General features: G+C 62.4%; 2 protein-coding genes across 4 annotated transcripts; both read left to right on the top strand.

Annotated features, from left to right (window-relative positions):
- The first annotated feature begins 22 nt into the window (after positions 1-22).
- ZER1 (zyg-11 related cell cycle regulator) lies at positions 23-14,111 on the top strand. 3 transcript variants are annotated; one of them, XM_054174318.1, is made up of 17 exons: positions 582-749; positions 4,645-4,909; positions 5,591-5,741; positions 6,016-6,078; positions 6,196-6,452; positions 7,729-7,905; positions 8,502-8,616; positions 9,159-9,305; positions 9,475-9,648; positions 10,144-10,359; positions 10,987-11,028; positions 11,282-11,401; positions 11,704-11,819; positions 11,897-12,085; positions 12,544-12,641; positions 13,067-13,169; positions 13,665-14,111. In XM_054174318.1, the coding sequence occupies exons 2-17, from the start codon at positions 4,752-4,754 to the stop codon at positions 13,720-13,722; spliced, it is 2,184 nt and encodes a 727-aa protein (XP_054030293.1). In that variant the 5' UTR covers positions 582-749; positions 4,645-4,751; the 3' UTR covers positions 13,723-14,111. The 3 variants fall into 3 exon arrangements, with proteins under 3 accessions (XP_054030292.1, XP_054030293.1, XP_054030291.1); XM_054174317.1 differs by lacking the exon at positions 582-749 and adding an exon at positions 23-280 and having other exon boundaries at positions 6,016-6,452; XM_054174316.1 differs by having other exon boundaries at positions 6,016-6,452.
- Positions 14,112-19,070: 4,959 nt separating this feature from the next.
- ZDHHC12 (zinc finger DHHC-type palmitoyltransferase 12) lies at positions 19,071-22,502 on the top strand. Its single transcript, XM_054174397.1, has 5 exons — positions 19,071-19,185; positions 19,414-19,547; positions 20,298-20,384; positions 21,146-21,312; positions 22,044-22,502. Exons 1-5 carry the CDS (start codon positions 19,101-19,103, stop codon positions 22,351-22,353), a joined length of 783 nt encoding a protein of 260 aa, XP_054030372.1. The 5' UTR covers positions 19,071-19,100; the 3' UTR covers positions 22,354-22,502.
- The last annotated feature ends 265 nt before the right edge of the window (positions 22,503-22,767 follow it).

Below are 22,767 nucleotides of genomic sequence, written 5' to 3'. Positions count from 1 at the left end.
GCTCCGGACTGTACACGGGCTCGGGCCCGGCGCCGCCGCCGGTGGCGGGGCTGCTGCGGGTCGTGACCTGCCACGGCACCGCACTCACGGCCGGGCCCCCTCCCCAGGCACCCGCAGCGCTGCCCGCCTTCGCAAACGCCCCGCCGGCCACCGGGGTCCCGCCGGTGCTCAGAGCACAGGGGGAAGCGCGAGGCGGCTGCGCCCTCCCCGGTCCGGTGCCTACGGCCCGTGCGCACGGCCGCCGGGAGCGGGGCCCGCGGCGATGGCGGCTGCCAGTGAGGTCTGTGCGGGCTGCGCGCTCACAGAGGGCCGGGGTGGTGGCGGCGCCCCGAGGGGCGGACGCGGGGCTGCGGGCGGCGCGAGGAGCCCGAGCCGCGCAGGGACATCCCGCGGGGTGCGCCGCGGCCGTGACGTCACCCTCGCGCCCCGTGACGTCACGGCGCGAGGCAGCGCCGGCGCCCCGCAGCCCTGCGCTGCCTTCCGGCGCCGGCGGGGAGCGGGGAGCGGGCACCGGGCACGGCCCGAGCGTTCCGGGGCCGGTGTTTCCGGGAGGAAAGCGGCGGCGCTTCCGGTGCGGGCGGCCCGGCTGGCGGAAGTGACGGCGGGGTTTGTTGACAGCGGAGGCCGCGGCGGGGGGAGCGGGCCCGAGGAGGACGCGGACCCCCTGCCCGCCCGGGGGAGCGGCGCCGGGACCAGCCGGGACTGCCGCCGCCCCCCTTCCGCCGCGCCGGGCGAGGGCCTGGCGCCAGGTGAGTGCCGGTGGCCCCCTCCCCAGTCCGACCCTCGGGGTTCGCCCTGCCCGGGGGCACCGGGCCTGCCCGCGGAGGGCCGGGGAGGCAGTGCCGGCCCCGGCGGGACAGCCGCCCCCGGCAGCACCGCCCGGCGCCGCTCACCGGCGCTACCGGGAGCAGCCAGGTCCCGTCAGGCAGGGCCCGGGCCGCGGCAGCCCGGCCTGCAGGAGCCTCGGCGCTGCCGGGCCAGGTGACCTCTGAGTGCTCGGGAAGGGAAAGTCGCCTGAGGGAGCGGGGCCGGAGCCAGGGTCGGGGAAGCGAGGGTCGGGGTCGTGGCCAGAGCTGGGGCTGGGGACAGGGCTCCGGCTGGCAGGCGCCGCTGCGGGCTGGGGTGGCCGATCCCCGCTGCCTGGCTACGGGCCTGTCCCCTTGGGCAGGGCAGCTCGGGGGAAGGAAGTGCATGACCCGATTCATCGATCCGAGCGAGCATTCCCCTGCAGGCAGGCACAGAGAGCAGCAGGAGTGGCGTTTGCCCTGTCGGTTTCAGCAGGCCGGGGTTGGAGAGCACAGCTCTGCTGGGCCACTCGTGCCTCGGTTTCCCTGCTGTGGGGCAGGGATGTTGTTTCCCTGCACCAGCTGTGGTGACCACTGCTGAGTGCAGCCAGAGCGCTCTGCAGCTGCAGGGTCAGCTAAAATGACAGTGCAGATTTGCTTGTGCCAGACTCTGCGTTTGCAGCATCTGGCTCTGAGCAGGTCCTGCCAGCCTGCACTGCTTGCCCTCTGCTGGGGCAGGTCCCTGCTGCTGGGCAGCTCTGCCAACCAGTGCTAGAGCAGCAGCCTCACGCCGTGTCGCTGGCACGCAGCCACCTGAGTCAGGCTTGGCTGGAGGGAGAGGCTGGGAGGGGAGATGGCTCTGGAGTGCCAAGCAGGGGATCTTGGCAGGGGTGGCCCCAGGGGTGCCAGGAGCGGTGCCCAGCCTGAGGCACTGATGCAGGTGTGCCCTGGAGCAGGGTTTGCCAGAGAGGCTGGCAGGACCTGGGAGGCTGCTGAGAGGGAGAGCAGAGCAGCCTCTGCTGCAGGTTCCTTTGGGTGGTGGAGAGGTTACTGCAAGAAGGCTGCTGAGGGGTGGGGTTGGTGCAGGTTGCTGTGCCTGGGGCTGTTTCCAAGGGACTCGAGTCCCTCGTGTGCTGAGCTGAAGGCAAATCCATCAGAGCAGAAAGTGGAAGAAGCATGGGAGGCAGAGACTGATTTGTGTCCTGTGCTGTGCACAAGCCCCAGCAGCAGCTTTGGAGACTGCTCAGATACCCCCAGTAGAGCATGAGGATGAGGGCTCCGCTTCGGTGTTCCCTGCCTGGGAAGGCTGAGCCACTGCCCCCTCTGTTCAGCTCGGGGGGGGTTGCTGGTGGTGCATGGGGAGCTCAGAAGCTGAAGGGCAGCTGGGGTGCAGCAGCCACACTGCGCTGGTCTCAGCAGAGGGGAGCAGAGGGTTGTCAGAGCCTCAGGAAGGCAGCTCCTGCCCTTTGGTGCCCCGAGCTGCTTGGGCAGGTCCCAGGCGCTGGCTCTTTCCAGCGGCACGTGGCAGGAGGTTGTCAGTGGATTCGTGAGTGGGGATCTGCGGCCATGGAGCCAACAGTGGGAGAACACCGGCTGCAGGCCCTGCCGGCTGCAGGCTCTGCCGGCTGCAGGCCCTGCCGGCTGCAGGCCCTGCCGGCTGCAGGCTCTGCCGGCTGCAGGCTCTGCCGGCTGCAGGCCCTGCCGGCTGCAGGCTCTGCCGGCTGCAGGCCCTGCCGGCTGCAGGCCCTGCCGGCTGCAGGATCTGCCGGCTGCAGGATCTGCCGGCTGCAGGATCTGCCGGCTGCAGGCTCTGCCGGCTGCACGCCCTGCCGGCTGCACGCCCTGCCGGCTGCACGCCCTGCCGGCTGCACGCCCTGCCGGCTGCACGCCCTGCCGGCTGCAGGCCCTGCCGGCTGCAGGCCCTGCCGGCTGCACGCCCTGCCGGCTGCAGGCTCTGCTGGCTGCAGGCCCTGCCGGCTGCAGGATCTGCCGGCTGCAGGCCCTGCCGGCTGCAGGCCCTGCCGGCTGCAGGCTCTGCCGGCTGCAGGCCCTGCCGGCTGCAGGCCCTGCCGGCTGCAGGCCCTGCCGGCTGCAGGCTCTGCCGGCTGCAGGCCCTGCCGGCTGCAGGCTCTGCCGGCTGCAGGCCCTGCCGGCTGCAGGCCCTGCCGGCTGCAGGCCCTGCCGGCTGCAGGCTCTGCCGGCTGCAGGCCCTGCCGGCTGCAGGCTCTGCCGGCTGCAGGCTCTGCCGGCTGCAGGCTCTGCCGGCTGCAGGATCTGCCGGCTGCAGGCTCTGCCGGCTGCAGGCTCTGCCGGCTGCACGCCCTGCCGGCTGCAGGCCCTGCCGGCTGCACGCCCTGCCGGCTGCAGGCTCTGCCGGCTGCAGGCCCTGCCGGCTGCAGGATCTGCCGGCTGCAGGCCCTGCCGGCTGCAGGCCCTGCCGGCTGCAGGCCCTGCCGGCTGCAGGCCCTGCCGGCTGCAGGATCTGCCGGCTGCAGGCCCTGCCGGCTGCAGGCTCTGCCGGCTGCACGCCCTGCCGGCTGCACGCCCTGCCGGCTGCACGCCCTGCCGGCTGCAGGCCCTGCCGGCTGCAGGCCCTGCCGGCTGCAGGCCCTGCCGGCTGCAGGATCTGCCGGCTGCAGGCCCTGCCGGCTGCAGGCTCTGCCGGCTGCAGGCTCTGCCGGCTGCACGCCCTGCCGGCTGCACGCCCTGCCGGCTGCACGCCCTGCCGGCTGCAGGCTCTGCCGGCTGCAGGCCCTGCCGGCTGCAGGCTCTGCCGGCTGCAGGCCCTGCCGGCTGCAGGCCCTGCCGGCTGCAGGCTCTGCCGGCTGCACGCCCTGCCGGCTGCAGGCCCTGCCGGCTGCAGGCCCTGCCGGCTGCACGCCCTGCCGGCTGCAGGCCCTGCCGGCTGCAGGCCCTGCCGGCTGCAGGCTCTGCCGGCTGCAGGCTCTGCCGGCTGCACGCCCTGCCGGCTGCAGGCTCTGCCGGCTGCAGGCCCTGCCGGCTGCAGGCGGAGGGGAACTGGTAGGGGTAGCAGAACACGTCTGCCAGCTGCTTCAGAGCTTCCTGCTGGTCTTGCCTTTCTGGAAAGGTTGTCTCAAGCAAGCTGCAGGCAAAGTCTGGGAGAGGGACTTGTGCTGGAGGTGAAGCAGAGCACAGAACAGCTTCCTCCCACCTGCGTTCGCCCAGCCAGGACCCCCTGGCCAGCAAGACAATGCTCTGTGCCCTGCCCATTCCATCCCTGCCTCCTGTCCTGACACAGCTCCCGAGGGCTGTGGGTTCTGGGTTTCCCTTTTCCAGCCTCAGGAGCCAGGGTTTCACTGATTTTAGCTGCCTGTACACCTGCATCTCAAACGGCTTCCCTCTGCCTGCTGATCCACTTCACAGCCCGGGTCAAGGACGTGCAGGAAACATTCTGTTGAGCAGGAAGCTTCACTTGGAATGGTGGCAAACAGAACTGAAGGCAGAAGATAGGAGGCCGCCAGATCCCAGTGGGCCCTTAGAAAGGATCCTCCTGGCAAGCGTTGTGGTGGTTTATCCAACCCCCTCAGCCAGTGTGGGCTCTGCCACTTCCCTTCCAGAGGGCCTTTGTCAGCCAGATAAGCCCTGCACTGAGGAAGCTTCTGCTCTGTAGCCTCACTCCCAAACGTTTTTCACGTCAGCTCATCCCCATCATGTCCCCTGGGGTGGGGAGACCATTGAGTTAAGGGCATGCTGCCAGAGAGGCCAAACTGCTGCAGGTTCCTTGGAGGTCAGCAAGTGATGTGCTGCCAACAAGCAGCAGCCTGCTGCAGCAGCAGCCCTGCAGGGCTCCTGCCCCTGTGGCCTGCTCACTGCAGCTTGTCCTCCCCTCTGCTCACAGCTGTCCTGATGGCCTTGTGAGATCCATCCTGGAACTTCACCTGAGGAAAGGATCTACTGAATCCCAAGCTTCCTTCTGCTGCTGCCCTCCCCACGAGTGCCCCCAGGATGGCATCCGACAGCCCTGAGTCGCTGATGAGGCTCTGCACAGATTACTGCCTGCGCAACCTGGAGGGGACCCTCTGCTACCTGCTGGACAACCAGACCCTGAGGCTGCACCCTGACATCTTCCTGCCCAGCGAGATCTGCGACAAGCTGGTCAATGAGTACGGCTGGGGCCGGGCCGCTGCGGGGCCCGGGGCTCGGGGCAGGGCGAGCGCAGCTCCCGAGGGGGATGGCAGGAGTGGGGCAGTTCCCTTCCAGGGGCTGCTCCTGCTGGAAATGAGGATTTGCACTGAGCTCAGGAGCAGGAGTTCCCAGGGGCTGCTGTGCTGCTGTCAGCTCAGCATTCCCACATAGCTACCCTGGAGTGAAGCAGTCCCTGCAGTCCCAGAGCTGCAGGGAGCAGCAGGCAGCAAGGCAGTGTCTCCCATTTCCCACCACGAGGCACTGCAGAGCAGAGAGCAGGGGGTGCAAAGTGCTAACAGATGTTGGGTCTGCAGGCTGCTGCTCCTGTAGCTTTACAAAGCAAACTGCTTCCAGGGATCTCTACACCTTGGCCCTCAAAGCCTCTTGGCTCAGCTCCTGCTCACAAAGCCTGGCAGGGGGCTCTGCCTAGCCAGCTCTCTGAAAAATGCCCAAGTTTAAGCAGCTGGGCAAACCCCATGGCCCTGCACAGAGCCTTGCCTGAGCTGTGCCTGGGGGCCCTTAGCTGTGTGCAGGCAGAGGTGCCAGGCCAGCTCCTGCCACCCACAGGGGAGTCTCTGTGCTTAGGCACCTGGTCACCAGTGAGGGTGCTGGAGTGAGCCCTTGTGTGCTGCTGTGCTGACCCCAGTGCCCCACCACAGGTACGTGGAGCTGGTGAAGACAGACAGCATCTTTGAGCCCCATGAGAGCTTCTTCACCCTCTTCTCCGACCCCCGCAGCACCAGGCTGGCTCGGATCCACCTGCGGGAGCAGATCGTGCAGGACCAGGACCTGGAGGCCATCAGGAAGCAGGTGGTGTTGCACTGGCAGGCTCCAGCACAGCTGCCTGGGCACCAGCTGGGATCCCTGGCACCCAGAGATTCCCAAGGCTCCATCCTTCACTGGCCACATTTTCCCTGGGAGCTCAGCTCCTCCCTCCTCAGCTGCCAGGCTGCTGTAGTGGGTGGGGACAGTGGCCAGGTTTGGCGGTGGCTGTCCTCAGGCTGTCCCTCTGGGAGGTGTGGGAGCAGGCAGGGTGGGCACTGTGCCTGTGCAGCATCTCTGATTCTGATTTCCCATCCTCCAGGATCTGGTTGAGCTCTACCTGACCAACTGTGAGAAGCTGACAGCCAAGAGTCTGCAGACCTTGGTGAGCTTCAGCCACACACTGATCTCCCTGAGCCTCTTTGGCTGCTGCAATATCTTCTACGAGGAGGAGAACCCTGGAGGCTGTGAGGATGACTGCCTGGTGAACCCCACCCGCCAGGTCTTGGTCAAGGACTTCACCTTCGAGGGCTTCAGCCGCCTGCGCTTCCTGAACCTGGGCCGGCTGATCGACGGCGTCAACGTGGAGAGCCTGCTGCGCCCCCTGGCGGCGCTGGCCGCGCTCGACCTCTCTGGCATCCAGCTCAGCGACCTGGGCTTCCTGACCCAGTGGAAGGACACTCTGGTCTCCCTAGTGCTGTACAACATGGACCTCTCAGAGGAGCACATCCAAGTGATCACACAGCTTCACAAGCTCAGGTCAGCAGCTGGCAGCTTCCCTGGCCATCCTCTTCCCACTGATGGGAAAGGTCTCCTGGGAATGCTCTCCTTGCCTGCTGCCAGGAAGCCACCCACAGCTGGTTTCAGGTTATGGACCTTGCCAGGAACAGCTCAGTAGCTGACAGCACTTGGCACACATCCCTTCTTGGAAATGCACCACACACCCCCAGACAAGCCAAACCCAACCCTCACCAAACCCCAGCGGGCACCTGAGAGGTGCCCAGAGCAGCTCTGCAGCTGTGTGCACATCCAGCAGCAGCAGCCATGCTGAGCTCCAAGCCACTGCCCAGCAGCAGTGCCAGAGCTGTGAGCTCAGCCTGGCTGTTGGCCACACCAGCAGGGGTGGGAAGGAGCAGTGCAGATCCCTTGCCCCAGGGCTGCTGGCAGGGAAGTGACTTCCTGCAAGAGGGCAGACAGCTGTGGTCAGACTGCAGAGGTACCAGGAAAGGGACCCAGGGTTTCCAAGCCAAAGGAAGGGCCTCACAGGAAAGATGCTGTGCAGTGGCTCAGGTGTCCCCTGTGCTGCCAGCATAACCTAGAGGGGCCACAGTCACACCTGACCTGCAGTCTCTGCTGCACCCTGGATAACCTTTTCCACATCCAGGTGCTTGAGCTCCCAGTGATGTGCAGTGAGGCTTGGCCCACAACGGGCAGCAGACACTTTGTGAGTGGGATGCCAGCTCCTGTCCTGGGCAGTTCAGAAAAGCCTCTCCCAAGGGCCTCAGCTGCTGCCTGGCAGGCAAGAGCAGGCTCTGCCCTGTGAGGCCTCCCCCTGCATGTGGTGGCTGCTCAGTTTGTCCCAGCACTGCCTGGGTGTCAGGGTTTGCCCAGGAGGAAACCGTCTGAACACCTGCCTGAGATCAGGGCAGGGCAGCAGCCTGGGGGGAGAAGAGAAGAGTGAGAAAGACACAAACTGTAACAGCTGGTGGGAAAGGCCTTGGGGCTGCAGAGATCCTGCAGTGCATCTTAACCCCCAGGGGGGGCAGAGCTGGAGCAATGCTGTGGCCACAGGGTTCGTGGGGGCCGCAGGGCTCAAGGTGACCCATTCTGAGCAGACCTCTGCCAGGCAGCTGCCTGCTGGGGTCAGACACAGGGCCAGGTCCTGCTGCCACATCCCTCAGCACCGTGCTGCTGTACCTTGTGAAGGAGGGAAGAGCGGAGTGATGTGCCCAGCTGGCTGCCAGCTTCCCCTGGTGAGGGGCAGGAGCCCCAGCTGGTGCTTGGCAGGCTCTGAGCTGCTCTCTGCCCTCTGCAGGCACCTGGACATCTCCCGAGACCACCTCTCCAGTTACTACAAGTTCAAGCTGACCCGGAGGGTGCTGAGCCTCTTCGTGGAGCACTTGGGCAACCTCAGCTCGTTGGACATCTCAGGGCACACCATGCTGGAGAACTGCACCATCCCCAGCATGGAGGAGAAGATGGGGCAGACGAGGTGAGGGAGCAGCAGTGCTGAGCTCTGCTGGGATGGGTCAGGCACAGAGCAGTCAGGAGCAGCTCCCTGCTCCGTTCCCAAGCCCTGCAGGTCTGATTAATGCTAACAACAGGAGGCAGCTCTGCTGGGCTGGGAACTCACTGTGATTCCTGTATGAGACACAGGCAGGGACTTCCAAGAGTGATAAAACTGATCCTGTCTCCCTTCCATGCTTGCAGAAGCAGTTCAGTTGGGCTGTTCACACATATTCCTCCAGGCATCTCTTGCAGGGTTCCTCTTCCTTCTGGGAGGACTCCAGAGCCCTTTCCTGTGTTCTACACAAAATGTTTTCTTACCCTCACTCAAATCCAGGCTCTTCCAGACACAGCTTCTCTGCACTGGGTCAGCAGATGAATGCTCACAGGGCTGAGTGGTTCAGGAGCTCAGAGTCTGAAGGCACATCTCCAGCTGTGAGCTGGACCCCTGCAGATCCTGGGGCACCTCAGCCTGGAGCTCTGCTTTCCCAGGCAGCCAAGAGCTTTGCTTTCCTATCCCATGAGCAGGGCTGGGGCAGGGGCTGGACAGTGCCATCAGCAGTGGTCTCTTCTGTCCCTCAGCATCGAGCCGGCGAAGAGCAGCATCGCTCCCTTCCGGGGCCTGAAACGACCTCTGCAGTTCCTGGGGCTCTTCGAAACCTCCCTGTGCCGCCTGGCACACATCCCAGCCTACAAGGTACGGGCACAGGGCACTGGCACCTGGGAGAGGCTGAGGGAGTGACAGCTGCTGGCTGCCAGGGAAATTCTGGGGGTCTCAGGTGTGACAGCTGAGCTCTGACCTTTCAGCAGCTGCTTGCGGATGCAGGAGCACTGCCAGCAGGCAAGGCTGGGGCCCCAGGGGCTTTCAGAGGGATTCAAGGTGCCTCTTGGAGAGGGGCCTGGAGAAGTCACTGCCCAAGGGGGCAGGGTGTCTGTGACTGTCAGAAAAGGGTCTGAGGAGAGGAAGGAGTCCTTGTGGTGAATGCCGTGCCCCAGAGGTGCCACCTCGGAGCGGGGCGGAGCGGTGACTCCGCCTCTGCTTTCACCCCGGGCCCAGTCCTGCTAGCAGGGCGGAGGGAGGCTGCAGCCCTGGAGCTTTCCTTTCTCATGGAGGCTGCCCCGCCTCGCCCTGCCCCGCCTCGCCCTGCCCCGCCTCGCCCCGCCTCGCCCCGCCCCGCCTCGCCCCGCCCCGCCCCGCCTCGCCCTGCCCCGCCTCACCCTGCCCTGCCCCCGGGCCAGGTCAGTGGCGACAAGAACGAGGAGCAGGTCCTGAACGCCATCGAGGCCTACACCGAGCACCGGCCAGAGATCACCTCCAGGGCCATCAACCTGCTCTTCGACATCGCCCGCATCGAGCGCTGCAGCCAGCTGCTGCGAGCCCTGCAGGTGAGCCCCCTGCAGCCCCTGCCCAGGGGACCTCTGCGCTCAGTCTGCTCCTCCCCGGGCACCAGCTCGGCGCAGGGGCTCTGGGAACCTCGGCGTCCTGGCACCTCCCCGCGGCCAGGCCGCGGCGCGGCTCCGCAGCGGCACTGCGGCTTCCCGTTGCTTCCTGCAGCTGGTGATCACAGCCCTGAGGTGCCACAAGGACGACAAGAACATCCAGGTGACCGGCAGCGCCGCGCTCTTCTACCTGACCAACTCGGAGTACCGCACGGAGCAGAGCGTGCGGCTGCGGCGCCAGGTGATCCAGGTGGTGCTCAACGGCATGGAGGCCTACCAGGAGGTCACGGTGAGAGCAGCCCTCCGCCCCCTGCCGCACCCCCAGCCTGCTCTCAGCACCTGGGGCAGCAAAGCCTCTGGCACTGGCGGTGCCTGCACACAAGGGCCAGGCCACGGTCTCCAGGCGGAGGGGAGGAAGGTAGCAGGGCTCTGCCCCTGGTGCCAGGGTGTGACCCACGGGTGTGCAGCACTGCCCCGGGGTGCTAAGGCAGCAGAAGGAAACTCTTACCCTGCTGCAGAGCGCTGGAAGTGCGCTGGCACGGTGCCCCTGGGCTGCAGAGTGGCAGCTGCTCCACAGAGCCTCCAGGCAGCCAGCAGCTGGTGTGGAGCGTGGTGGGCACTGGGTGACAGTGGGCGCTGAGAACAAGGTGCCAGAGAGCACAGGGCACTGGCAGGGCTGGGGCCCTGCTGGAGGCAAGCAGAAGCTGGCCTCGGTGCCAGGCAGCAGGGCACCATCGGGAGCTGCCCAGGTCTCCATGGCCCCTTGGCCCTCGCTCTCCCCCAGGTGCAGCGGAACTGCTGCCTGACGCTGTGCAACTTCAGCATCCCTGAGGAGCTGGAGTTCCAGTACCGCCGAGTCAACGAGCTGCTGCTCAGCATCCTCAACCAGAGCCGGCAGGATGAGTCCATCCAGCGCATCGCGGTGCACCTCTGCAACGCCCTGGTCTGCCAGGTGGACAACGACCACAAGGAGGCCGTGGGCAAGATGGGGTTTGTCATGGTTGGTATGGCCCCAAGCTGTCTGCTTGTCCTTAACCCAGGCTAGCACAGTTCCCTTGCAGCAGCCCACAAAGGCCTCCAGCCCCACAGTGTGACTGCAGGGGAGCAGAGCCCCAGCCCGGCCCCAGCAGAGCCAGCCCTTCCTGTGCCCACCCCTCCACGTGGCACCTGCAGCCTGACCAGCGCTGGAGTCAGAAGCAAGCTGGCTGTGGGAGCAGGGCAGTTGTGCAACCTCAGGCTTTGCCTCTCCAGCACACTGGTTCCTTTCCAGACCTGGTACCACCTTGTGACCAGTTCCTTCTCTGTCTCCAAGCCTGCAGCAGCCTCCCAGCTCATGCCAGCCCACACCCCTCAGCTTCTCAGAGGCCACTGCTTTGGGGCAGTTAGGCCACACGCCAGACCTTGCCACACTGCTCAAAACTGACTGCAACCTGGACAGCTCAGGGGCTGTGGCGTAGCTCAGCTCTGAGTGCTGTCAGTGTTGCACATAACCCAGCCCTGCCAGGGCAGAGAATGGACCAAGGAGGTGCTCTGCAAAAGACCAAAGTTGCAGCTGGCCAGAGACTGGCTGCAGTTGTAGCTCAGGTTCCTGAGCTGCTTCTCACTGTCTTCCTTGCTCTGCCCACAGACGATGCTGAAGCTGATCCAGAAGAAGCTGGCTGACAAAACGGTGAGTGCCTGCCCTGCACTGCAGGGAGAGCTCCTCCAGCAGACACCAGGCTCCTCAGCTGATGCTGCAGAGTGTCCTGTCCCAGGGGGAGCCCAGGGGAAGGCCACAGGGAGGCAAAAATGATTAAACTAACCCCCATTTGCTGGCAAGTTGAAAGTGATTAACCTTCCTTAGCCATGAGCTGTGGAGGGTGACAGCAGGCACTGGTTCTTGCCAAAGCTCTGCTCCCATCCCTTCCTCTTCTGCTCTGTAGTGTGACCAGGTGATGGAGTTCTCCTGGAGTGCCCTCTGGAACATCACTGATGAGACCCCTGACAACTGTGAGATGTTCCTCAACTACAGTGGCATGAAACTGTTCTTGGAGTGCTTGAAAGTGAGTATGGTGCCTTCAGCAGTGCAGAGGCTGCTGGCTGGGCAGGTCCTTGAGGCAGCTCTGCCTGCACTGCAGAGAAGAAAAAGCTCACAAGGTTTCTTGTCTCACCCCATGCCCCCAGCCAGCTTCTCTGTCCCCAGGCTTCACACAGGGCAGGGCAGCAGAGTGGCCTCAGTTCTGTCCTTTCCCACGTCCCTTTAACACCAGTGGTGCCGCTTGGCACGTGCTGAGCAGCCCTTACCTGCAGCACTCAGCCCTTCTGCAGAGCCCTGCCCGGGCTGACGCTGCCCTCTGCTTGTCAGGAGTTCCCAGAGAAGCAGGAGCTGCACCGCAACATGCTGGGGCTGCTGGGCAACGTGGCCGAGGTGCGGGAGCTGCGCCCGCAGCTGATGACAGCGCAGTTCATCGGCGTCTTCAGGTGAGGGCCTGCTCTGCAGCCCTGCCCCTGCCTCTCCTGCAGGCCCTGAAGCCTCTAAATGATCTCTCTCTTGGCAGCAACCTGCTGGAGAGCAAAGCAGATGGGATTGAGGTGTCCTACAATGCCTGTGGTGTGCTCTCCCATATCATGTTTGATGGCCCAGAGGCTTGGGGGATTTGTGAGCCCCACCGAGAGGAGGTTGTGAAGAGGATGTGGGCAGCCATCCAGAGCTGGGACATCAACTCCAGGAGAAACATCAATTACAGGTGAGGGAGAGGGGAGTTTGGGCTCACCTGGGAGCCAGGAGTGTCACAGGAAGCAAGCACCAGCAGCAAGAAGGGAAGAGGCATGGCCCGGTGTGGAAGCACTGTTCAGAGTGGAGGAGAAACCTCCTCAAGGATGTTCTTCAGTGAGGGTTTTGCAGCTTCCCTGTGTGCACCTCCCCAGGGCTGTTTGCTTCTGAAAGGCAGGAGCCTGGCTGGAGCTGGCACCCTTCTGGGGGAATATTTAGGCAGTTCCCAGAAATCCTTTGAGTGCAACATGTGGAATCCTCCTGAGCCCTTCCTGTGCTGCCCTGTGCCACAGACAGGCCTGGATGCCAGGACCTCTGCCACGCTCCCTGCTCTGGTATCCATGAGCACGGAGTTCTGCCTGCTCTGAGTGGCAAAGGTGCTGAGAGAAGCAGCTCCTGGGTTGCTGACCCCTGCCCCACTGTTCTGTGCAGGTCGTTTGAGCCAATCCTTCGGCTGCTGCCCCAGGGCATCTCCCCAGTCAGCCAGCACTGGGCCACCTGGGCGCTCTACAACCTGGTCTCTGTCTACCGTAAGTTCCCCCCTGGGCATCACATCCCCTGCACTGCAGCTGGGGGGGCTGAGCTTGCTGGCTGAGGAACTCTTCCCAGCTTAGAGATGGGGGCAGAGAGAGCCTCTGCCTGCTGCAGGACTCTCCCAGCAGCACAGCCAAACCAGGCCCCGTGAGCTTCATGCACAGGAAGCTGTCTGAGCCTCCTGGGGCTGTGCTTAGGCTCTCAGCTGTTTGGTGTCTGTGTCCCACAGCCTGGGCACCCCTGGCAGGCTGGCTCCACAACAAAAGCAAAGCTGGGTGGCTTCTCTGGCCATGGCTTCTCTGTCCCCTCCTGCCACAAGCAAAGCTGGGTGGCTACTCAGGCCATGGGCTCCACTCTCCCCTCCTGCCCCGCTTTATACCACTCCTGGAAGGGTCACCAGGACCTGTCACACTCTTTGCAGCTGACAAGTACTGCCCACTGCTGATCAAGGAGGGTGGGATTCCCCTTCTGAAAGACATGATCAAGATGGCCTCAGCACGGCAGGAGACCAAGGAGATGGCCAGGTAGGAGCCCACTACACCACCACAAGCATGCAGCTGAGGCTGCCAGAGAGGGGCCTGTGCTGATGTGCATGAGGGGTGAGAAGGGAGCAGAAGGGCAAAGCAGGACAAGGAGGGTGAGGAGCCTAGAGGGGTGTTGCTGGGTGGGCAGCACACACAGGTCACCCAGGGTTGATGCATTGGGTGGAGAGGAAGCCTCACAGCTAACAGCCCCAGGAGCCTGCAGTGTTGCTGTTCTCCAGACTCTCGTGGGCTCCCTCACCCCACAGCTCTTGGGGTCCAAAGCCAGCTGCAGCTGCTAGTCCCTGGCAGGCTGTGAGCTCCTGCCTGCAGGATGAACACCCCAGAGGGGCAGCTGTGGTGGGGTGCACATCTCAGGGGCTGCAGTGACCCCCTGGCAGGGATCAGGCTGTGGGCAGGTCTTGTATTGCTGTCCCACAGCTGTGGTGCTGCAGCCTAGAACTGAAGCCTCTCTCCTTGTCCCTGTTTTATCCATAGGAAAGTTATAGAGCACTGCAGTAACTTTAAGGAGGAGAACATGGACACTTCCAGATAGAGGCAAGCTCCTGGTGCCTCCTGCCAGCACTGTTCCCAGCTTCTCTCTAACCCACTGTACATAGGGAGGACTCTTTCTTACCAGCTTGCCTGTTGGAAGGAACCTTTGTGTGTGTGTGAGACCCTCAGTAGCTGCAGGTGACCAGGGGAGGGGGGAGGGAGGTTTTGCACAACAAAAAAGCTTTCCTGACAGCAGTGGATTTGTTGTCCTGAAGTCCCAGGCTGGAGCTGTGTGTATGAGTTGTGTATAAAACAAAGCCAGCTACATGATGGATCTTTTAACCTCTTCGTTTTAGCCCACACAGAGAGCTCCAGGTGATCATGACCTTGAAGCCCTGGCTGTGTGCTCCCTAGTGTGACCTTTTTATTGCCCACTTTTTAGCCCACCCTCCCCCCTCCACTTTTGCTGCCCTGCATGAGGAGGTCCTGTCCTGTCCTGTCTGCAGGAACACCAGTCCCAAGGGGAAGTGGCTGCTCCATGGGGTACAGGCAGTGCCAAGTGAGTTACTGGTTGGAGAGGCTGGGGGCAGAGCCAGTCAGGCCACAAGGGTAGCTGGACAGGGAGGAGGAGGAAGAGAAGCTCTTCCTATCAGTTCACTCTAAGGGCTTTTATAGGAGACTGGTGGAAGCTTTGCTGGCTCTGGGTCCTTCAGAAGACATTCCTGGTGGAAGTCAAAGGTCTGTTCTGTCCCCTTGGGTGGTACAGAAGGATCTGACAGCCCACCCAGGTCAGGCATGACCTGCAGACCCAGTGACACATCCTTGTCAGCACAGAGCTTCTCTCCAAAGGAGCAAGGTTCACAAAGGGCTACCCACCCTCCCTGCAGTCCTTCACCACCCTCTGTGCTCTGGGCTGAGGGAAGGGCTGCAGCTGCCAGGGACTCTACTTCCTCTCTGCAGAACAAGCTCCACTGGGCCCCAGCCCAGAGCAGCCTGTACCTCTCCTGCAGCTCCCAGCAAGGGACAGGAGCTGGTCTGCTCTTTCTCAGTCTGCATCAGTGCAAGCCCTGCCCAGCAGCAGAGCAACTTCCCTTTACAGATGCTGCACTTGGAAGTGCTGAAGTCCTCTCCTCAGGCACTCCTTGGGGGTGATCCCATGAACCAGCACCCCTACAGCCTGCCCCTCTCCTGGAAAGCAGGAGGCCCTGCTCTCACCTGGCTGCCAGCAGCAGCAGTGCTCCAGACCTGGAAAGGCTCCAGAAGCCAAAGGCCAAGCTTTGTCTCCCAGCCAGGCACTCACCCCACAGTGCAGTCCATCCTCAGAGCCCTCTGCTCGCCACAGTCCTTCCACAGTTCCCCAAGGCTGCCCGGGAAGGGACTCAGGGAAGCTCTGCTGCCTGGCAGCAGCACAAGGCACCCCCCGCTGCTCCCTGCCCTCGGGGTGCTGCTCACAGCTGGCTCACTGCTCTCAGGCTGCCCTGCAGCTCAGGGCTGGTGTCCCCCCAGCTCAGCAGGTGGTAGCCCCAAACTGACACTTTAGAGGATGACAGAGCTGCCCTGCTGCTGCCCTGCTGCTGCCCTGCTGCTGCCCTGCCCCACGCCTGGATGTCGCTGCCCTTTTAACCCTTGGTCCTCTGTGTCCCTCTTGTCACATCTGTACCTTTTCCTTTGAGTATTTTCTGAACTTATATATATTTTGTGTCACTTTTGGATTGTTTTCATACAGTTTGCAAAACTTGATGAATTATACTTTTTTTTTGGCAGTCAATGTACTTTTCTCTCATTGCTGTTGCCCAGTAGTTTGTGTCCCTGTGAGCTCTGACAGGGCAGCTCATGTCCAGCTGTTTTCTGTACCACATTTGCTGATCTCCCTTCTAGATGCAAAGTTAGGAGAGGCTGCAGGTGCTGCCAGCCAGCCTGGGTGAGCCAGGCCCTGCTCCTGTAATGCTCCATTTGGTGCTGCTGTCCTTTGGAAGGTGCTCCAGGTGACAGTGCCACCCCCTTGGCTTCCTTCCTAATGCCCAGCAGTGGCAGCTCTTGAATCAGGTGACAGAGCACTCCGGACTGTGACTGTTGGCAAGGTGGGAGCAAAGGGACACATTACAGATGTGAGAGGTATCAGAATGTCCTCAGAATGCAGCTGCCAGGCTGGGGAGAGAGCAGGAGCTCAGCAGCTCCCATCGCAGCTAGGATCAGCACCAGAACCAGAGCCAATCAGGCTTTACCTGGGATTTTGGCACAGCCAGAGCAAGGGTTGTGGACAAGTCTTGGTCCCAGCTGCCTCAGGACCCCAAAGGTTTGGGTTTTTCAACCCAGAAGTTCAGCTCTTCCTGGTCTCACCTGCTGCAAGCTGGACCATGGTACCCCAAACTGCACCAAACTTTGTGCCATGCTGTAACCCTCCACCCCCACCCCCCTCACCAAGCTCTCCACAAGTGCTTCCAGTTCACAGGAGCTGTGGGAGGAATTGCTTGGCAGTTCCTGGCCTGATGCTTAACACCCAGCAGCAGCCTTCATCCAAAGCAAGCCATGGAAGTCCAGCACTGCTCTTTGTGGCAATTAGTAACCCTGCAGACAGTTCCTCTGTCCCCTCTGCTTCTGTCACCCTGCACCTTCCTCCTGCCTGGAGTTCTGTTCAGCACTGACTCTCACCAAGGCTGTCACTGGGGCTGGGCTTCTGCTGCAGCCACTCTGCTCTCTGCAAAGGATGAGCTGTGAGCCTCTCCCCTCTCAGCACTTGAAGGAGGCAATTCATTAGCAGTCGGAGAGCAGCTGTAGGGGCAGCGTTCAGGGGGAGTCTGCCACAGCTCAGGTGTTGGAGGGGAGCTTGTGCTGGAAGGAAGAATTAAAAGTAAGGAAAGATGAGGTGTCCATGACAACCACCTGTGTGCAGCAGAGAGGGCAAGAGCAGCCAGGAGCTGGTGAAAAGCAGTGTGGGGGCTGGATGAGAAGACAGCTCTGTGAGAAGGGATGAGGAGGTCCCTGCTGACTGAGACTCTTCTGCCCTGGATCTTGTGGCACTGTCTCCTGTTCTCTCTTCAGTGCTTTTCTTGCTTACAAAGTTCCTAAGCTAACCCAATAGGAATTCCCTTGTTTTGCTTAGAGTTACAAAGAGCAGTGACCCTGATGGCAAGAGGCCTGGCTCCAGAGTTTGTACATGGTGAAACCAAGCAAAACCCAACAATGCACAACTGTTGCTTCCTTACAATTCCCAACGAATTAACTTTCTGTTGTATCCATTGGATACCTGCTGTGTATTAAACCCAGTGCTTAACAACCTCTTCCTCCCTTGGTCTGCAGATGTGGTTTCTCGAGGTACACTGCTGGTCCCTGTGCTGTCTGTGTTTCATTACAAGTGCAGGACCTGCCACGAGTTGGTGATGCAGGTCAGTGGCTTCTCCTCCTCTCGCTCCAAGGGAGACAATCCTGTTAGCCAGCGGGGAAGAGACATGGAGGAAGGAGGTATCGGTGTGAAAGCACGAGAGAGGGGTTAAAGCGTCAGAATGGTAACCGACTGAGCTTGGTCACTTGCAGCTTGCACTCCATGGCCTAAGATGTGACCTCTCCCCGCGGCTCCGGATCCCCCACCCCGGGCGCTGCCCGCAGCCCCTCCTTGCACCTACGGCTACCACTCGCCGCTGCCTGAGCCCCAGGGGCCGCCGCTGCCAGACCTCAGCGGGGAGCACCCGAGAGGACAGGGCCCGAGAACCCCCTGTCTGGGCTGGGTCTCCCAGAACCGTCTCCTGTCCAGAGCTGCCGGACGTGCCGCTTCAGGCGGCGGCACGAAGCCGAGACCCAGCAGCGCGCACAGCGCCGCCGGCCGAGCGCACGCAGAGCCCTCCCGGGGGTCTCACCCGCGCTCCCCGGCTGCCGGAGCCCCAACGCCGCCGCCCCCTGCCCACAGCCGCCCCCTGCCCGTCCTTGGAGAGGCGCCGGGAGGGCGGGGGCGGGGCAGCGCCCCAGGAGGCGTCCCCCACAGCAGCGCGGGGCGCTCATTGGCTGAGCCGCGGCTGCCACCTCTGCGCTGCCCCTTCGGGCCCCGCCCCCTCAGACCCCACCCCCTCAGGCCCCGCCCCCCGTTCCGGCGCCGCTGCCGGTTCAGGCGCCGGCGGAGCGGGGCTGCGGTGGGCTCTGCTCCGCTGGCCGGGCAGCTCCGGGCCGCTCCCGCCGCGGGCGCAGGCAGCCGCAGCGCAGCCGCAGCGCAGCAGGCCCAGCTCACACACCTGCTGCGGGGCAGGAGGCGCCCGGGGGTTCTGCAGCTTTTGTGCTGGCCTGGAATTCCAAAACACAGAAAACCCCAAACAAACCAAAGCCAAACAAACAGCCCAGGAATGAAAGCAAAAGGACTTCAATGACTGTTGGAAGTGTAGACTGCAACTTCTGTTGACGCTCAGCTGCCTCAGCCAGGTGCAGCCAGCTGCTGTCCAGGAATCACAGCGACTCCAAGGCCTCCGGAGCTCCCCACCGGTGGCCATCCCGTACCAAGCAATCTGCTGCTTTTCCGGTGCTGGAGGAAACATTTGCAAAAAGTGTGATTTTTCTTCACGAACTTTTGCTAGGAAAGGAGGTAACAAAGCCTTGGGATACAGCTGTGCTAAAGCTGGACAGAGATTAAAGACAAAGCTGCTTTCAGAACGTTCAGAGGCCCGAGGCGAGGTTCACCTCCCCTAGACAGACTCCTGGGGCATCTGTGCACACCTGAGCTGCTCACCCGGGCTTGGTTGTCAGCAAGAGGGAACATTACACCTAGGCTGCCATTCAGCTACATTTAGGCTTCTGCTTTCCACTGAGGCCCTTCTCGAGAGGTGCCTGCTCCTCTCTGCTGCTGGGACGCAGGCTCTGGGCTGCAGACAGCCGGCTGCAGCCCACCCTGCCCGGCAGCGTCCCCCAGCTACTGCCAGACCTCCCACCCGCTCCCAGGCGGGGCTGTCCCGCTCCACTCAGCCAGGTATCCCTTACGGGGTGGAAATCGGCAGCTGAAATAAACAGCCTGGGGACACCGGAGCTAGCCCAGCCCCTGAACCTGGCCTGCGAGCAGCCCCGCTGCAGGAGCCCCTTTGCAGCCCGCACTCAGCTGCCGTGGCCGGGCCAGGAGCTCTTACCGGCGGTGCTGCTCCCCAGGGCCCCGCTGGGCACCGCTGCAACGGGAGCTGCTGGCCAAGGGGCCGTAGAGAGCCGGGAGGACAAGCGGGCAGGGGGCTGCAGGAAGGGTCCGTGCAGCTGGGAACAGCCCATGGACGGAGGGCAGAACCTCCAGGCGTGAGGGCTGCGGCCGGCTCTCCCCCTGCAAGTGCGGGGCTGGGAGGAAACAGGCGCCGGCTGGCGCCAGGGCAGCCGAGGTCGAGGCGTTAGCAGCCGCCCGGGCCCCGAGCCTGCAGGAGCCAACCCCACCGGAGCCAACCCCGCCCCGCTGGCCGCTTCCGGGCCGCAGCCGCCGCCATGGGCCCCGGCGGAGGCTGGGTGCGGGCGGCGCACACGGCGCTGAGCGGGGCCCTGACGCTGGGGCTGCTCCTGCACCGCACCGGTGAGGCGGGGCCGGGGGCCGGGGGCCGGGCGGGGCGCGGGGGCAGAGCGGGGCTGTGGGCACTCGGGAGCCTCTTCCCTTGCCAGCTTCTCCCCGCCTCCCCGCGCCCCTCTGGCCGCTTCCTCCTCGTCTCCCTTCCCGTAGGTGCGGGACCGCTTTGTTACGGCCAAGAGAAGCGTCCTGAACGCTTCCCCAGGAGCCGCTGCTCTCTTCTTGGGTCCCTTTCAGATCTGCAGAAGCAGGAGGAGCGTGGAGAGCTGCTGCAGCCCCTGAGCTTCGTACTGCTGGTGTTGTGCTCCGTCCTGCTGTACTTCAGGGTGTCTCTCATGGATCCGGGCTTCGTGAAGCCTGAGGAAGTGGAGGTATCGCCGGGAATGGCAGAGAATCTGAGAGAGTTTCTGTTGCGCTTGGCATGAAGGAAGCAGCCGGAGCGTGGGAGCTCAGGCTGGGCAGGCTCCAGTTCTACCCTCCTGTTGTGAGTGCCCTGTGCCCTCTTGCATCAGAAGCTGCAGCGCCCTGTGGCGTGTGTACATGGCCACTGCCCCATACCCCAGACTGAACGGCAAGCGTGGAAGAAAGTGCCCCCTGCAGCTCTGTTTTAGCCAGCTGTGGGTGGAGTTGCTGCCCTCAGAGAAGCACGCAGCCAAGGCAGAGGGGAGTAAGGGCAGGTCACGGACTCTAGGCTCACCCCTGCGGGCTGTGTACGAAAGCTGCATTGGTTTTAGCATCACCACTGCTGCAGCAGGGCTGTGTTGTGGGCGGGTTGCTATGCAGGAGTAGCACTGATGACCCTGAGGGGACATCGCTGGAGCCTGACCTTGGTGGTTGTTGGCCCAAAGTCTGGCGTTGGGATGGCATTGTGGCATTGTGGCATTGTGGGACCTTGTCCACAATGATTTCTGCCTCTCTGCAAACATTCTTCTGGTCCTTACTGCAGGAGCCTCCTGGCTCTTGCTGCACCTCAGCTGCTGCAGCTTCTGCAGGAATGCTGAGGGATTCCTTTGTGTAAGCTGACAGAGAGCCTGTGCTGCCTAACTGTTAAGGATGCAGCTCAGCCCTGCCAGGACAGCAGCACTCCAGACCTCCTGGTCCCCCTCTCTCCTGTTTTGCAGGCAGGCAAAGGTGAAGCACAGAGCGTGGAGGTGCCCCAGGTTCCCAGTGACATCCCAACGCGGCGCTGCGGTTACTGCCTGCTGCAGGTGGGCACTCCCGGGGCTGGCAGAGCCTGGGAAGAGGCACTTGCTGGCAAGGCCTTTGTTCAGCTGCTGTTGCTGGTCTTTCCCTGCTGTGCCATCGCTGCCCAGTGGTCTGGAGGCATGGCACATCTAGTTACTGTCACAGGGGCACCTCCTGTGCAAAACTCACAGAAGTAAATACAGCTGGCAGCTGAATGCAGCTGCAGCCCTGGGCCAAGTGAGCCAAGCAGGCTGGAGCTCAGGGTGCAGCAGTGGAGGCCACTGGCACGTGTGCCAGATTGACAAGGCTGAGCCAAGTGCCTCCTTATGCCATGGGGAAAGAGGGTTCTGTGTTTGACTGCCACCACAGTCAGGCCTGACAGTGCTGGCAGAAAGGTTATTTTGAAGGTATCTTGGCAGAGCAGCAGCTGTGTGACATGCAAGAAGTACTGGTTGAGGGGAGGCTTAAAACTGATAAGACCTCAGCCTGAGTTGTGAACGATAGCATGAAGGAGAAATCAGAGCAGTTAAAGTAGCTCTTACAAGAGTTTGCCTGAAGCCAGCAGTGTCCTAGGGTGATCCTCATCACCGAATAAAATCTGCCCCAGCTCCCAGGCCTTCCTGAGGAGCATCTGCCAGGAGAAGCCGGCAAGAAAGCTGGCAAAACACAGAGATGTTACCTCGAAACAGGGCACTGCTGGGGCAGCGCTGCTGCGGAGGACGACGATGCAGAGGGAGCTGGGCAGCAGTGCCCATGGCTAGGAGGCTTTGTGTCTGTCTTGCAGCAGCCGATGCGGGCACGGCACTGCCAGCTGTGCCGGCACTGCGTGCGGCGCTACGACCATCACTGCCCCTGGCTGGAGAACTGCGTGGGAGAGAGGAACCATCCCCTCTTCATTGTCTACCTGAGCGTGCAGCTTGTGGTGCTGCTCTGGGGAGGGCAGGTTGCCTGGTAAGGCCTGGAGGTGGCACTTTGGCCTCTCACATTGCCCCTAGAGCCCCACGGAGGAGTTGGTGTAGAGGACAGCAGTGACTGAGTTGGCTTTAGACCCTCACCTCCCTTTGCATCCTGCAGATCAGCTCCTCTGAGGCCCCTGAGGAACAGCACAGCTGATCAATACTTGGATCTGATAGTTTGGCTTTCATTGTTCCTCTGGTTGCAGCTCCAGTTGACAGCTCTAGCAGCACAGCTGCTGACTGCTTTAGTTCCTGCAATCTGAGCTTTGTTTAAATCCGAGTCCTGGGAATCCCAGTGGGGATTCAGCTGCAGCCTGCCCTGGAGTGGGATCACCTGAAGAGGAGGGTCAGGAACCAGCAGCTTTTAAACTTCTTAGATTGTAACTCACTGCTGGTGCTGTGCCTTGAGAGTTTCAAGTCACAGAATCATAGAAGCAGTCAAGGTTGGAAGGGACCACAAGGACCATCCAGTTCCAACCCCACTGCCATGGGCAGGGACACCTCACACTAGATCAGGCTGGCCAGAGCCTCATACAGCCTGGGCTTAAACACCTCCAGGGATGGAGCCTCAACCACCTTCCTGGCAAACCATTCCAGGGCTTCCAGTCCCTTAACTCTGGTCCCTGGCCGGCAGCTGTTGTGGGTCAGACATGGAGGTGCTGCTGGGCTGTGCTTGGCCTCTGCCAGCAGCTCTAACCACAGCTGTGTTGCTCTTTGACTTCAAAGGTCAGGCCTCTACTTCGAGCAGTCCTGGGAATGGCTGAGGCACAACGCTCTGCTCCTTGCCTCCTTCCTCCTGATAGTCACATTCAGCACCGTGGTCCTGCTGCTGCTGCTCTCACATCTCTACCTGATCTCCTGCAACACCACCAGCTGGGAGTTCCTGTCCCACCACCGCATCTCCTACCTGCGGCGCTCGGGGCTGGAGAACCCCTTCGACCAGGGGCTGGTCCTCAACCTCTGGAGGTTCTTCTGTTCCTGTCGCCTCACCACGTGGGAGCAAATCTACCTGGACAGCAGGGCTCAGCCTGTGTAGTCTCAGGAGTTCCTCTCCTCTTGCTGGGGAACAGCAGCCATGGCAGAGCCAGAGTCCATGCCTGTGGCCTTCCTTCAGCACAGCTCTCCCTGGGAGCTGCAGTGCCTTGGTCAGTGCCCCTGGACTTGTCAGAGAGATGCTGGAGTGAATATCTGGGCAGCCCAAACCAGTTTAGTTTTGACCACATGCCTCAGCTTCATGGTTTTCACAAAGCTTTGAGGGGTAATAGTGTTGATGTGCTTGAGAAGCAGCTGGGAGGCACCAGTTCAGCTTTGAGATGGTCAGCCCTGGGCAGCTTCCTGACAGCTCCTCTGAGCTGCTGGTGCTATCAGGTCAGACTGTAAGGAGGACACTGCAGATACTGCGTGCCCGGGATGGTTCCTGCAGGTAACTGCAGCTCAGGCCTGTCCTGTA

Source organism: Dryobates pubescens, chromosome 29 (assembly GCF_014839835.1).
Source record: "Dryobates pubescens isolate bDryPub1 chromosome 29, bDryPub1.pri, whole genome shotgun sequence".
Lineage (NCBI taxonomy): Eukaryota > Metazoa > Chordata > Aves > Piciformes > Picidae > Dryobates > Dryobates pubescens.
This window is presented reverse-complemented; position numbering and strand designations above follow the sequence as displayed.